Below are 16,517 nucleotides of genomic sequence, written 5' to 3'. Positions count from 1 at the left end.
AAGAGCCCGGCACCTCTACTCAGTGCCGGGCTCTTTTGCCGGCACTCGCGATCTCTGATCGCGATGGTGCAGGTCCCTCCCCTTTAAGAAGGGGAGGAAGGCCTGCAGTACTGCAGCATGCCGTGCTGCAGCGTGTGGCGCTGCGGCACGTTGCGCTGCGATATTCCGTTTCAGCGCCCCAAGAGGGACGCGGGGCGCCTCGAATAGTGCCCCGCTTCCGTTTGGGGCGCTGAAACTGAATATCGCGCTGGCGCAATCGGCTCCTTCCGGGGCGGGACTTCCGGCGCCCAGGTGAGCTTGGCGCCCCAAACAGGGCGTCACCGAATTTCTAGGCCTATATTCTTATGATTAAATCACTCTTGGAGCATTGAGGTAAATCAGCTAACTGCCATAAAAAACAGATGATTTCCATAACTGATTTTATTTTTTCTTTGATGAAATTAGATACATTTTGGCAGGCAGTTCCTGATACACTGCTAGATACCAATGTGACTAAGGAATATACCTCAGGTTTCTTTAGGTTCTTGAAATTTCCACTGTTGAAGTTTACGGCAAATTTCTTTGCTACCTTTTGACTTTGGTCATTTTCAGTGCTCGTCGGCGAAGCTACACAAAACAAAATCATATATTACGCTGCAGACACATTGAGCATATAAACCTAAAAAGAGTTGATATAAAGCATATTAATCTATTTCCTAAATCATACATTAGTAAATATTTTTGTGGTCTTTTGTTGTGTGTTACTCTCATTAAGTGCAACTGTCCATTATATCAATATATAGACCATCGTTCATCAATTCTTAATACAGCTTTGTAGTTGGAGGACAAGTGCTGTAGTTCAAAAATAATCTCATCGAATCTTACAGAACAGAAGGAGGCCACTCCTGCCAGTGTAAGCAATTTCACCCTATCTATTCTAGCAAAACCTTTCATCATTTTGAACACCTCTATCAATTCCTCCCTTAACCTTCTCTGCTCTAAGAGAACAATCCCAGCTTCTCTAGTCTCTCCACATAACTGAAGTCCCTCATCCCTGTATAAGGTGAACTGGGAACGAGTCCAATTTAACCTCAACTTAAGGTCACTTCTGTTAATTTTATAATTGGTCGTGTCATATAGTGAATCAATATTAACAATTTTTAATAGACTTTTTTCACCCTCGCAATTGGGTATAATTGTTCACCTAAAATAATCTATAGAGGCAGAATGTTTGGCATTAAAGTTCACAACATTCACTCTCAGGATACGGGGTAGGACATTTAGGACTGAGATGAGGAGAAATTTCTTCACTCAGAGGGTGGTGAACCTGTGGAATTCTCTACCACAGAAGGCTGTGGAGGCTAAATCATTGAATATATTTAAGAAGGAGATAGATAGATTACTAGACACAAAAGGCATCAAGGGGTATGGGGAGAGAGCGGAAATATGGTATTGAGATAGAGGATCAGCCATGATCATATTGCATGGTGGAGCAGGCTTGAAGGGCTGAATGGCCTACTCCTGCTCCTATTTTTCTATGTTCTATGTTTCTAATGGCCTTCCATATTCAACCAAAAGGAAGGGTGCTGGATATTGGGCAAGATGCCATATACAAACTTTTCATCCTAGATGCAGTACCACTGTGCAGACACTGAACCTAATGGCTGGCCAAGATCTGACAAACTAGTCAAATGTATGGTTAGCAAATTCAAGTATCAGGTCATTGAATTTGGTTATGCAAGATGTGAAAAAATGATGCAAGCACCTTAATTTACACCACCGAGCTAAAACAGGTAATTTTTAAAGAATATTTTCAATGCAATTTACACAAAGGGGTAATGGAGAGAATGCATAATTAATAAAATAATACAATATCAGTAGCTTAATATAACACAAAAGGCAGCTTACAAGTCACAGTAGTAACGTAGCTGGTGGGCTTGCTCCAGATACCATTCTCTTTTGCTTTGGTAACTCGTACCCCAAATTCATAAACAGTATTTGGTTTAAGATTGTCTATCATTGTTTCACTCATTGGGCAGCATTGATACAGCCATTTCTTGCTTTTTTCTTTTTCTCTGTACCGAACAGTATAATGCCTAAAGGAAAATTTAAAAGCATTGCAAGCTGATTAGAGAGATTGCTTGTCCACAGTGTGACCATCTAATATCAATCAATACAATAAGATGAGACAGTTTCACAGATGGAAAATCCATTTATAGTAACCATGGGTCCAATATAACTACAATAACAACATGTTTACAGCATGTTTTATAAAAAAATAAATTTCATCCCAGTGAGCTACACATCCTGAAGATCTCATCTTTCAAATGGAGTAAGGCAACTGCTTGACTTCACGTGTCAAGAAGCCCACGAATGCAATGAAACAGAGGCCCCAACATTCCCCTTTTTCACTAAAAACAGGAAAAAAGCATGGATTTCAAAAAAATCAATTGACCTCTGATGCAATCACAAGGACACGCGGCTTTCAAATGTAAAGTTTGTGAGAATGCGATTGTCACAATATAACAGTAGCAGCAAATCACAGTGCACTGCAGCGATTATCCTTTAATACTTCTCAAGTAGCGAATAAGCCACCCAAACAACATAACTGTCAAAAAGTTGGATCATCCAGAGGGCATAATCGTTGGAGAAAATATCTGAACGCCAGCAGATAAAACGCTGATTTGGAGATGAGACCCTATAAATGCTGGTGATGACAATAATGGAGCAACAATAACTCATTTTTTGGGGAGGGGACAGCCCTCTCGAATGCAAAGAGGGCAGGAGGCACAGCAACTCATCGTACGTAGAATCACTGCTATTTCTGCTGTTTGGGGGACCTGGCAGGAGGTCTGGAAGAAGGTGTCCAACTAAATGAAGACCATCGAGGTATGGCATGAATATTATTGTAAATCAAGAGCAATTTGGATTTGTTTACGTTACAAAAAGCTACAATATCCCGAAAGCCATGGAAATGTGAGGAGAACAGTATGCTATAAAGAATCTTATTGAAAATATCCTGTAAAATATCCTGGATTGTCCCTTTCATGTCCTTGGTATGCGTTTCATAGGAACAGGAGTGGGCCATTTAACCCCTCGAGCCTATTCTGCAATTCTACTACATTTTAGCTGATCTATACCTCAACTCCATTTGTCTTCTGTGTCAGCCATGGCTCAGTTGGTAGCACTCTCGCCTCTTAGTCAGAAGGTTGTGGGTTCACGCCCCACTCCAGTGACTTGAGCACATAATCTGGGCTGACACTTAAGTGCAGTACTGAGGGAGTGCGGCATTGTTAGAGGTACCATCTTTCAGATGAAATGTTAAACCGAGGGCCCGTCTGCCTTCTCAAGTAGATGTAAGCGATCCCATGGCACTATTCGAAGAACAGGTAAGTTCTCTCCGGTGTCCTGGTCAACATTTATCCACCAACATCACTAAAACAGATTAGTTAGTCATTATCGCATTGCAGTTTGTGGGATTTTGCTGTGTGTCAATTAGCTGCTGTATTTCCTGCATTACATCAGTGACTACATGTGCCCAGACTTCCCTAGAAAATAAATGCCCTACACAATCGGCAGTGTATCCGCTACTACATCGCCAGCAATGTCAGTAGAACCCTAAACCAAACCAACCTGTGCCATTGCTCATCTGGGATTAATTAACGCTAACACTTGAAATGAAAAGTATCCAGCAACTGTGACATAAGTTACTAGAAAATATTATTACAAACAAAGCCTAACAAACCCACTGCATCTGGCAAGAGTTAGACTTTAAGAAATTCTGGAATAGGGCATTGACGTCATGTCTGCCTGCAAATTTACCGTTATATGCATCATTTAGATAAAAATACTTCATGAGCCAATAAAAACTTATAAAAGCAAACTACTGGGTTTAATAAACTCAATGTGGGCTCTTAAAACCAAATGAGCAACAGGGTATTTGTTTGATTCGTCTAACTCAGTTGAACTCGTCTAAAATTAACCAGTTTGTTTTTGATTATAATGTTCACGCCTCTTAAAGAGGGATCTGGGATGGCCTTTTGTGTCAGAAATTCCTGCATATAAGATTGGCTTTCATTCTTAGGCTCTAAAAAAATAATACTGGCCATTTAAGTCCACCACAGATTTCCCAGTTAAATAGCTTTAGATTAGCTTCATTAAGATGGAAAGTGAAGAAGTCCAATCCGAAACTAGGGTCCTAAATCTAAACAAAGGAAACTACGAAGGTATGAGGAGTGAGTTGGCTGTGATAGATTGGGGAAGCTTCATTAAAAGGCATGACGGTGGATAGGCAATGGGTAACACTTAAGGAACAAATGCATGAATTGCAACAGTTATACATTCCTTTCTGGTGCAAAAACACAAAAGGAAAAGCGGCCCAACTATGGCTAACAAAAGAAATTAAGGATAGTATTAGATCCAAAGAGGAGTCATATAAAGTTGCCAGAAAAAGTAGCAAGCCTGAGGATTGGGAGCAGTTTAGAGTTCAGCAAAAAAGGACCAAGAGATTGATTAAGAGGGGATAAATAGAGTATGAGAGTAAACTTGCAAGGAACATAAAAGTGGATTGTAAAAGCTTCTACAAGTATGTAAAAATAAAAGATTAGTGAAGACAAATGTAGGTCCCTTACAGTCAGAAACGGGAGAATTTATGATGGGGAACAAGGAAATGGCTGAGCAATTAAACAAATACTTTGGTTCTGTCTTCATGGAAGAGGACACAAATAACTTCCCAGAAATGCTAGGGAACCAAGGGTCTAGTGAGAAGGAGGAATTAAAGGAAATTATATTAGTAAAAAAAATAGTGCTGGAGAAATTAATGGGACTGAAAGCCGATAAATCCCCAGGGCCTGATAATCTGCATCCCAGAGTACTAAAAGAGGTAGCCACAGAAATAGTGGATATATTGGTTGCCATCTTCCAAAATTCTATAGATTATGGAACAGTTCCTGCAGATTGGAGGTTGGCAAATGTAACCCCACTATTTAAAAAAGGAGGGAGAGAGAAAACAGGGAATTACAGACTGGTTAACCTAACATCAATAGTAGGGAAAATGCTAGAGTCTATTATAAAGGATGTGATAACAGGACACTTAGAAAATAGCAATGGGATTAGACAAAGTCAACATGGATTTATGAAAAGGAAATCGTGCTTGACAAACATACTGGAGTTTTTTGAGGATGTAACTGGTAGAATAGATAAGGGAGAACCAGTGGATGTGGTGTATTTGGATTTTCAGAAGGCCTTTGATAAAGTCCCACATAAAAGGTTAGTGTGCAAAATTAAAGCACATGGGATTGGGTGTAATACACTGGCATGGATTGAAAATTGGTTAACAAACAGGAAACAGAGCGTAGGAATAAATGGGTCTTATCCGGGGTGGCAGGCGGTGACTAGTGGGGTACCGCAGGGATCAGTGCTTGGGCCCCAGCTATTCACAATATATATCAATGGTTTGGATTAGGGAACCAAATGTAATACTTCCAAGTTTGCTGATGACACAAAACTAGGTGGGATTGTGAGTTGTGAGGAGGATGCAAAGAGGCTTCGAGGCGATTTAGACAAGTTGAGTGAGTGGGCAAATACATGGCAGATGCAGTATAATGTGGATAAATGTGTAGTTATCCACTTCGGTAGGAAAAACAGAAAGGCAGAGTATTATTTAAATGGTGATAGATTGGGAAATGTTGATGTACAGAGGGGCCTGGGTGTCTTTGTACACCAGTCACTGAAAGCAAACATGCAAGCAGTTAGGAAGGCAAATGATATGTTGGCCTTCATTGCAAGAGTATTTGAGTACAGGAGCAAGGATGTCTTACTACAGTTATACAGGGCCTTGGTGAGACCACACCTGGAGTACTGTGTGCAGTTTTGGTCTCCTTACCTAAGAAAGGATATACTTGCCATAGAGGGAGTGCAGTGAAGGTTCACCAGACTGATTCCTGGGATGGCAGGCCTGTCGTATGAGGAGAGATTGGGTCGACTAGGCCTGTATTCACTAGAGTTTAGAAGAATCAGAGGGGATCTCATTGAAACGTATAAAATTCTGACAGAGCTAAACAGACTGGATGCAGGGAGGATGTTTCCCCTGGCTGGGAGGTCTAGAACAAGGGGTCACAGTCTCAGGATATGGGATAGGACATTTAGGACTGAGATGAGGAGAAATGTCTTCACTCAGAGGGTGGTGAACCTGTGGAATTCTCTACCACAGACAGCTGTGGAGGCTAAGTCACTGAATATATTTAAGAAGGAGATAGATTACTAGACACAAAAGGCATCAAGGGGTATGGGGAGAGAGCGGGAATATGGTATTGAGATAGAGGATCAGCCATGATCATATTGAATGGCAGAACAGGCTTGAAGGGCCGAATGGCCTACTCCTGCTCCTATTTTTCTGTTTCTAGAGCACTTTCAAAAATGTAACCTTGGTTCCCCTTTTGAAACTACGCTAAAATGCGAGCACTCCTCAGGGTTTAAACACAGCCACTATCTGCAGCATCACTGAATTAAATTCTGCTTATGCACCCAAAATGTTTACATATCAAAGAACGCTAAAGTACAGCAGTACTTATACAAATATAGCATTATTTATTATATTTAGTAAGGCTCAGCACACTTTCATTTTTTTGCCTTTGCCATGTTTATTTTTGGGATAATTTTTCTGGTCACATTCATTTTTAAAGTAGCCTCTAGTGGCTGACTCAGTTAAAACTAAAACAAGATTGCTAGTTAGAGGTTCTTTTAAATTCTGTTGCTTTTATGTTTTATTTCTTGCTTCATTTCAACCTCATCATTTATTTCTTCTTTGATTAAATTATTTCTATTTTTGAAATATTTCTCCTTGATTTTTTTCTATGTACTATGTTAGGTTATTTGTCCATTTCTAGCTCCATTCCCTGTATTCTCTTTTTTTTAATTTTCTATTCATGATGTACTTTTACAGTTTCTTTTTACTGCCCTCGTTAATATCACTCAGACATACTGGTCTAATTTGTAATCATTTTTTCCCCTCCAAGCAGTTTTGTAACTGTTGTATTAGAAACAGCTTTCCTTTCTGTCCTAACTTTAGCATCAGAAACTTGATATTTTGTTTGAATAGCTGATGTGTCTGTCACATTTGGTTTCGATAGCACCAGAGCAATACTGAAAAAACATTTGCAGCACCAAAGCAGAAATATGGCCAACTCGAAGTATAATATCAAGTTTATACCATAAATAAAAGAGCCTGACACTGAGCTGTTATCATCATGGGGGCAATCTTCGATTCAGGTGCATAGCAAATGCGTGTGGTGGGTGTTACGTCCATGTAATAATAAGAAAAGGACTGCAGAGAACGGTACAACAGGTGTTTACTCAACGTGGTTCAAACTGCAACTGAAACAACAGATTACTACTCAGCGTTATAGACAGGTGTGGTCACTGCCGGTACTACAATATACATGAGCTGTAGAAAGTAGTTCCCCCCTTAAAGGTATATACATTACAATTCCTCCCCTTTTAGATTAACAGTACCATAACACTCATTTAACAATTAAATATCAAACGAATTACAATTAACACTTTTAACATGCAACATTAGCTGAAAATAGTCTATTTATAAATTCAGTCTTTGGGGAGGCTTCCTGATCCTTTCTGGATAGCGCCTTTCCCGAGTGTCTTGCTCTTGGTGCGGAGGCGATTCTGGCCCCCTGTCGTCGGTTGGTTCATCAGCTTCCGATGCTACTGTTTCTGGGGTAGATGCTACCTGTACGTCGGGTTCATCACCAGGTACGTATGGGCGAGGCATGGGGTTGACTCGTTCCTGTGACTCTAGGATCTGGTCAGCATGGCGTCTCACGATGCTCTCCCCAACGTCCACTGTGTACATTAGTGGCCCCTGCCGTGTGCATATCGTTCCTGGTTGCCATTTCTCTGTTCGGTAGTCGCGGGCCAAGACTGGTTGCCCTACATTGAAGCTCCTTGTCGGCTTCTCATTGATGTGCTGGAATTGCTTACTCTCAACATCTCTTCGTACATTTGGTCTCAGCAAATCCAGACGAGATCTCAACCTTCGGTTAAAGAACATCATGGCCGGGGCCTGGTTGGTGACTGCATGTGTTGCATTTCTGTAGGCTAACAGGAAATTGTCCACCTTATGCTGCAGTGGAATGTCGTCATCGCACATGGCCTTTACTGCTTTTTTAAAGGTTTGTACGAACCTCTCAGCCAATCCATTTGTGGCTGGATGATATGGGGCGGATGTGTAATGCCTTACCCCATTCCTTTTCATAAATCTTCGAAACTCTTCGGACACAAACTGTGGTCCGTTATCAGAGCAAATCTGCTCTGGCAAGCCGTTCCTGGCAAAAATGGTCCGTAGGACTGCAATAGTTTTCTCCGTGGTGGAGGAGGACATTTTGATCACCTCAGGCCATTTCAAGTGCGCATCCACAGCTATCAAAAACATTGAGTCCATGAATGGACCAGCAAAATCAATATGCACCCGTTGCCATGGCGATGAGGGCCACTCCCATGGGTGTAGAGGGGCATGTGGTGGTGCATTTTGGACCTTCTGGCATCCTGAGCAGCTCTTTGTCAGGTCCTCGATTTGCTGATCGATCCCCGGCCACCACACATAAGCCCTAGCAAGGCATTTCATTTTCACCCCTCCCAGATGACCTTTGTGAAGCTCATTGAGCACTCTCTCCCTTAACTTGGGTGGAATTACCACTCGGGATCCACACATCAAGGTCCCCTGGCATACTGACAGCTGTTCTCTTCTGGATGAGAATGCTGGCAACAGTGAGTCGCCATGTGCTGGCCATCCCTTCACCGTCAAATCATATACCCGAGACAGTGTCGGGTCATTTCGGGTCTCCTTCTCTATACCAGCTTTAGTTACTGGCAAGCATTCAATTATAGTCGAATGAAATATTTCGACAGGATCCATTGCTGGTGCTTCCTCCGCAGTAGGCAGTGGCAGGCGTGATAGCCCATCAGCGTTTCCATGCTGTTTCATGCCCTTATACTCGATTTCATATTGGTGCGCCCCTAGAAAAAGGGACCATCTTTGTAGCCATTGCGCAGTCATCACCGGAACGCCCTTCTTTGGATTAAAGATGGAGACAAGTGGTTGGTGGTCAGTCAGCAAGGTGAACTTCTGCCTGTGCAGATAGTGATTGAACTTTTTCACTCCCCACACTAGGCTGAGGGCCTCCCTGTCAATCTGGGCGTAGTTACGCTCGGCTGAGGTTAGTGACCGAGACGCAAAGGCTACTGGCCTCTCCGAGCCGTCTGGGAATTTGTGCGACAGCACCGCTCCAATGCCATAGGGTGATGCATCACACGCCAACCGAATTTGTAGTGCTGGGTTGAAATGAGCCAACACCTCTTTTGATGTGATCAATGCTTTGCTCTTCTGGAAAGCTCATTTACATTCGTCACTCCACTTCCATGGTACCCCCGTTTGCAGTAGGGTGTTCAGTGGGTGTAGTACGGTAGGCAAATTCGGCAAGAACTTATGGTAGTAGTTCACCAGCCCGAGGAACGACCTCAGTTGTGACACATTTTCCGGTGCTGGAGCCTTGACTACTGCCTCAATCTTTTATGGGGACTTATGTAACACCTCTTTATCAATAACATGGCCACAATACAAGATCTGCTTCTGGATAAACTCGCATTTGTGGCGATTAGCTCGGAGCCCATATTCCTTCAATCTAGTGAGCACCTGCTCCAGGTTGGCGAGGTGATCACTGTCATTTTCGCCCGTGACCAGGATGTCGTCCAAATAACACTGGGTCCCTGGAATCCCTTGCAGGACTTGTTCCATTGCCCTTTGCGAAATAGCCGGAGCTGATGCTACCCCGAACACCAGCCGGTTGTATTGGTAGAGACCTTTATGAGTGTTGATCGTGAGGTACTGTTTCGAGGCTTCTTCTACCTCCATCTGCAGGTACGCCTGGGCCAGATCAATCTTAGTGAAGCGTTTCCCTCCAGATAGCGAGGCGAAAATATCTTCAATCCGCAGAAGCGGATATTGTACAGCGTGAAGGACTGGGTTCACTGCCACCTTAAAGTCCCCACAGATGCGAACCTTCTTTGGTTCCCCAGGCGTATTACTCAACGACCTCTTCATTACAGGAACGATGGGTGTAGCCCACTTGCTCCAGTCCACTTTGGACAGTACTCCTGAATGTTCCAAACCTTCCAGCTCTGCTTCGACGGCTGGGCTGATCACATAAGGTACCGGTCTGGCCTTAAAAAACTTTGGGCTTGCATTTTCCTCTATTTTGATCGTCGCTGTTATGCCTTTTAGTGTTCCAAATCTCTGCTGGAACACTTCTTGTGCGTCAATTAGCATTTTTGACAGTCGTCCAGGTGTGATGTCGTCATCCTTTTTGGCATCTACAGTCAGTGCTTGTATGGAATGCCAATCTAGCTGTATCTTCCGGATCCATTCACGTCCTAGTAGTGGTGGTCCTCCATCTGGCAATACATATAGGTCCATTTTTGGTGTTTCCTTGCCGTTATATATAACGTTCACCCTTATTTTTCCTTTGGGGTAGACTTTTTGCCCCGTGTACGTCTTCAAGACAATCTTTGTATCTCTCAAGGGTATATGTGAGAATAGCCGCTTATAGTCCCTTCGGTTTATGACTGTTACGGCTGATCCTGTGTCCAATTCCATTTTCACTTGGACTCCTGCTATCTTGAGCGTGACCCAGATAGTTTGGTGATCCTCCATTTTGATCACATTATGTAGTTTCAGACAACCCAGCTCCTTGCTTCCGGAGTCTGTATCACTCTTCTGTTCGTCTGAACTACTCTCCGTCACCTTATGTACCTTCTTGTACTTCTCCTGTGGAGATTTCTTGCTGCTGGTTTTCTTTCCCGACCTGCAGACTCTTGCTATGTGTCCTACTTTTCCACACTGTCTGCACACTTTGTCCTTGAACCAGCAATCATTATGGTCGTGTGTTGTTCTGCTGCAGCGATAGCACTTCACTGTTCCGTATGACATTTCGTTTGTGCCATATTCTTGCGGTCTCCGTTGTATCTCTGCAGCGCCCCGTGCTGCTGCTTCATGTGATACTGCAATGCTGAAAGTCTTGCCCAGCGTAAGATCCTTTTCTGATAGAAGCCATTTCTGGGTTCCTTCACTTTGAAGCCCACACACAAACTTGTCCCTTAAAGTATCTGCTAGTCCCGTTCCAAACTGGCAGTGTTTCGATAGCTTGCGCAGTTCCGTTAAATACTCAGCATTACTTTCATCTTTATGCTGGTTCCTTTTGTGAAACTTAAATCTTTCTGCTATCAGCAGCGGTGTGGGGTTTAAGTGGTCCTGTAGGATTGACACTATGTTTTCAAAATCCTTTTCTACTGGCTTCTCTTGGGTTACTAGGTTTCGTAGTAAGCCATATGTTTTTGCACCCATTGAATTCAACAATACCAGCGCTTTCTTGTCATCTGGCACTTCATTCGCCTTGCAGTATACTTCTATGCGTTCGACATATGTCGTCCAATCTTCGACTTCATTGTCGAACGCTGTGATACTGCCACTCTTCGGCATTTTTGGGTGTGGTTAGACTGGCTTAAAATGGCGTCTCCCGCGCTTTCCTTTCTTCCCCGCTGCGGCTTAAAATGGCGTCTCCCACGCTGCTGCCAACGCCGCTCTCGGTGGTCCTCGTAGCAAACGGCGACGCCCTGTGGGTTTCGTGCGCTGCTCCTGTGCTGCTGCCAACGCCGCTCTCTGCGGTCCTCATGGCAATGGCAGGGCCTCGCGTTTTCCTGCGCGCCTCTCTCCCCCGTTGACGCTGCTCGGCCCTTGACCACCGGCTGCGCTCTGCTCTCTCTCGCCTCTCTCCCCCGTTGACGCCGCTCAGTCCTGAACACCGGCTGCGCCCTGTGCGCTCTGCCCTCTCTCTCTCCCCCGTCGACGCTGCTCGGCCTTTTTCTGTGCCGCTCGGTCGGGCTCTAGCCCGTCGCTGTCCGGGAAGGGTCTGCGCAGTACCTGTTGCCACACCGTTTCGCTGGACCACCGTGACTGGAAAGCCAAGCCTGGCTCTCGACAGCCTCCCCTGCAATGCTCAAATCTCCGCTGGATGACTGGGCGGTTGCCCGTGGTCAACGCCCGTGCTTCTGGACTCGACCTTCTTCCACTGTTCTCCAGGAGCGAATCCCTGGGAGGTGATGCAGAGTTGCAGGTAGGTTCGAACTTGCTCGTCGCCACTGTTACGTCCATGTAATAATAAGAAAAGGCCTGCAGAGAACGGTACAACAGGTGTTTACTCAACGTGGTTCAAACTGCAACTGAAACAACAAATTACTACTCAGCATTATATACAGGTGTGGTCACTGCCGGTACTACAGTATACATGAGCTGTAGAAAGTAGTTCCCCCCTTAAAGGTACATACATTACAGTGGGTAGGGCTTCTGCTCTGCCCACCCAATGTAGTCGGCGATCGATCTTCCTTACTGGGCCTCGTTTAAATTGAATCGCCATGCTGTCAGCACTAATCATGCTCCTTATAGACAGCTCGCGATTTGGAGGGCAGGAAATCTGGCAGGGTAGCCACTGCTTAAAGACACTTAAAAGGGAAGTGCACTTTTCAATGGTCAATAGTGGACAGTGGATTTCTGAAGCTGCAGGCAGCAAGACGGTGTCCAGAGCCCTCTGGTTCTCTGATGCAACCTTGCAGGAAGTGAGCAACTAGAAGGAGGTCCTCTTCTCTTCCTTTTGACAACAGGTGCCCTGCAAATTAATCAGCAGCAATGGAGAAGTGTCTGAGCAAGTCAGTGAGAGCAGCATTGTTCCCAGGACCTGACTGTAGTGCAGGAAGAAATTTAATGACCTCACTAGGACTGCCAAAGACTCTCTTTTCACTTCTCTTACTTTCTGTACAACTGTGCACCACCCTAATTTAACACCAGCACTATCAATCCTTCCCTCCCCTGATTCCTGTGGCTCTACTCCGGTCACAATGGGACACTTCACTACAGCTCCTTCTGCTTGCACTCAGACATTCAGCTACCCTCACAGCTACTAGACTGAAACAAACAATGCTGTTCTAGCTCTAACAATTGGTTGCAGGTCTTGTTGCAGGAGGTGACACAACTGTGTGACCGCCTCCTTGGAGATGCATAACCTCCTTATGCACTGCTCCTCAGAGAACTTCAGGTATGTTGTCCTGGGCCTATACAATCTGTTGCCAAGGGCAAGGGTTCTTGTGAGTTCGCCTCCTTCCATATGGTCTCCACCTGCAGCTTCAGCTTAGTTTGGTCCTTCCTCCTGTTGCTTTTCATCACTAGCCAGAGTGGAATTCCCAGAAGGACCCCTCGTGAAGAAGTGCATTGCCAGAATGTTGTACATCCACTACAAGCATTGAAAATAGCCTAAGTAGCAAAAACCACAATTCAATAAAAGCAAACTGTCTCCAAAAACTTTCCAGCATTTTATCTGACAGCAGGTGCGAATCCCTTTAAATACCTCTGGAAGTGGCAGACTTTGATGGCCCATGGTTTATGGGCTTTTGAAAGAACTGTTGGTAGCAACACGGGTAGCAATGAAAAAGACATTGGGCCAGAAATTCGAGTCCCCACGGGTGAGTGCACGCTGGGTACTCATGCGTAGGGCCAACGAAAGTGCTGGTTTCGTGCATGCACTGTGCATGCGCGGAAAACCGGAACTTCTGTTCCCTTGAAAGAAGGGGTTCACAGGTCGAACACGTGCGCCGGAGAGGCAGCGCGTACGCCTGGAACTTCTGTTTTTTTACAGGTTTCTCCGGGAGGGTAAGTCTCCAGCAGCTATGCTTTTAAAAAGCAGTCGCAAGGCCGGCTTTTAACAAGGTAAATGGTGAATTAAGTAAAATTAAAACATTTTTTCCACAGGTTTATTATTTTTAAATACTTTAAAAGGTAAGTTTATTTTTAGCCCCGTTAAAAACTGTAATAAATTTTTTCAAAAATTTAAATTATTGTTTAAAATAGTTATTTTATGTAATTTATAGTAATTTTAAAAATGTGATTTATTTGAAGTTTTAGTTATGTTTTGGGGCCGATCTCTATTTCATAGATTTGACAGGCCTTCCTCCGACCCGAATTTCTGGCCCATTGAGGCTTAACAGCTTCACTTCATCCCAATTTGCATATATTAACTGCCAGGTCTTCCTGTCAAATCTATGAATAGAGATTCCCTGCTACGATTGGCTCTCCATGGCCCACGTGATCCCAGGGGACGCTTCGAACTAACTGCGCCCCTGGGATATGCAAGCACTGCGCGCCGGCAGCTGGAGGGGGCCCAGGATCAGAATCCCATGCGGGCCCACAGCACAACAGCCGGCGCGGTAGGTAAGTGCAGGTCGGGGGCTTGCACCCGCGGGAAGCCTCCGACCCGAATTTCTGGCCCAAGAGCCTTAACAGCTTCACTTCATCCCAATTTGCATATATTAATCCCTCACCTCAATGCTGCTACTAAGAAAATAATAGCACCAATGTTAAACAGTGCTGCCTCACTTGCACTCCTGTTTCTTCCAAAACCCCAAACACCACTTACATTGCACAGGATACCAGAGTGTTCTGTGTATGCAGTTAGTTTCATCCAGCTCCACACACATAACGTATTTACTCCTATCAATCTGCAGGCCCAAGGGGGTTGGATTTACATTAGTAATGAACTTGACCAGGGATCAGAATTTGCAGGGCATCTCACAGCGTGACCCATTAGTTCCCTCACCCTTAAGCTCGAAATCTTTTGCCCCGTAAGTTGCTGGAAGTGTGAGCTGATAATGGCGCAGCGAGGGTAATGGGCATCTGGGACCTCGTAGAACGACGGGACAATCGGTCTCGCTCTTTAACTAATGAGATTGACGGATTGAGGAAGAAACAGAGGAAAGACGAAAATGGAGGGTGAGTTAGAGTGGGCACGTTAGAGTCAAGTCAGGTACATAAAGAGAAATAAAGAGAGGGAAAGGAAGACTAGATTAAGAGAGAGAGAAAAGAAAGACAGAAAAGAAAAGTAAGAAAAAAAAGTTTAAAAATTTAAATTTTAAAAATCTCTAACCATTTACTACCAGCAGGAATGAGACTCCATGGTTTAAATTGGCCCCTTTCTGGGCCGGAAAGATTGACTGGCAATGCAAGAACATAAATCTCCTCATTAAAAAGTTACCTATGTTACTAAGTACCAGCCCTAACTTTCTACACTGAGTTTAATTGTCAATTAATGCGCATACGCAGCAACTTCATGAAACTCACAGGGAGGTGGAGGGCGAGCTGCCGTTTATGCGAGGCTAGTGGTAAAGCAGCACAAATCGTCCAGCAACATGTGGCTATCCGCAATTCTCTCCCTCGCCACCAGGTGCTGGACAATTTACACGTTAAGAACGACGAGCACCATTAAACTCCCTGTTATTTTGACAGCAAATTCTGGGCCAATATGTGAGTGCCAACTGTTACACTGCAGCCTTGTTTCTCAAGGGTTTGGCAAGAAACACAACAGTGACTTCAATCCCGAAGTCATCATTATACCCTGGTATTATATTATCAATTTGGTGCCAGATTTCTATGGAAATCATCATAAATCCAGTAGAAAATTTATACCTTCAAACTCAGTGATACCTTCATTTCTAAATAATTATCTGCATTTTTAATACACATACATATATCTTGGTTTACTGGTATATTTTTTAATCATACAAAATAGATGAAGGGTGTGTGCCAACCCAACGTTTCTGGAGTCTAAAGCAACCCCTGAATCCCAGGCTATTTTGGCTGCACCTCATGCCTTTGGCACATCACTCTCTTAAAATTTTCCTCAGGTTGGAAGGTCTGTGAATTAGTAATGTGATAGCAGCATGATATTAGACAAAGAATTTTTCGTTTAGTGGCATTGGGCTACTCAAGTATACAACAAAGATTTTAGTGCAAGTCGGTTTTCCCACGAACTGAATTTCCCCCAATACAATGGGAGCAATAACATCCCTTTAGTAACAACAGTTGTAGGCACTTACCTGAGTTTTGATAATATATTCTCAAGATTCTATAGTAACACAATTCCCACTCGGACACAATCATAATGGTGATAATTACCCAACTCCAAATGTTATTTTTGAAATAAATTATAAATACAGATATTAGGGAACAGAAAGTCACAATTCACTAATATACAACTTCCTCAGCTCTCAACCCAGACTAATGGAATGAAAATCCTTTCTTTCTCGGACAGCTGCAAAAGTCATCCATGAAATGAGCATTGGCACACTCAACCCTACTTCATTGTAGGCATGAGTCCACATTATAAAACTATAATTCAGCACACATTGGCACTGAATTGCTAGTCTTAGTCAGAGAGTTCATAAGGGTGGCTGTGCTATACTTGAACCTGGGAGTGATTGATCCGGTCACTGGATGCCAAAAATGTGAAAGAGTCCCACTGATATCCATCATCAAAAGAATATACATTTTTTTTGTAAATAAGTAAGGTGCATTATCAGCTTTCTATGTAATCACAGAACACTTCCAACATTATTGCATTGCCCTCTGCATTCCTTAGAAAAACAGA

At 43.7% G+C, this 16,517-nt stretch overlaps 1 protein-coding gene across 16 annotated transcripts in view; it reads right to left on the bottom strand.

Annotated features, from left to right (window-relative positions):
* The window catches only part of abi3bpa (ABI family, member 3 (NESH) binding protein a), a 365,809-nt gene that overhangs the window by 272,285 nt on the left and 77,007 nt on the right, over positions 1-16,517 (bottom strand). For all 16 annotated transcript variants that reach the window (XM_086006969.1, XM_086006965.1, XM_086006953.1 and 13 more), the window contains exons 5-6: positions 1,888-2,075; positions 506-606 (exon numbers count right to left, since the gene is read on the bottom strand). In XM_086006969.1, coding sequence (XP_085863095.1) covers positions 506-606; positions 1,888-2,075 — 289 coding nt within the window. The remainder of the gene's footprint in view (positions 1-505; positions 607-1,887; positions 2,076-16,517) is intronic.

This window comes from Somniosus microcephalus, chromosome 14 (genome assembly GCF_052327205.1).
Source record: "Somniosus microcephalus isolate GS21.2 chromosome 14, FLI_Smic_1.0, whole genome shotgun sequence".
Taxonomy (NCBI): domain Eukaryota; kingdom Metazoa; phylum Chordata; class Chondrichthyes; order Squaliformes; family Somniosidae; genus Somniosus; species Somniosus microcephalus.
This window is presented reverse-complemented; position numbering and strand designations above follow the sequence as displayed.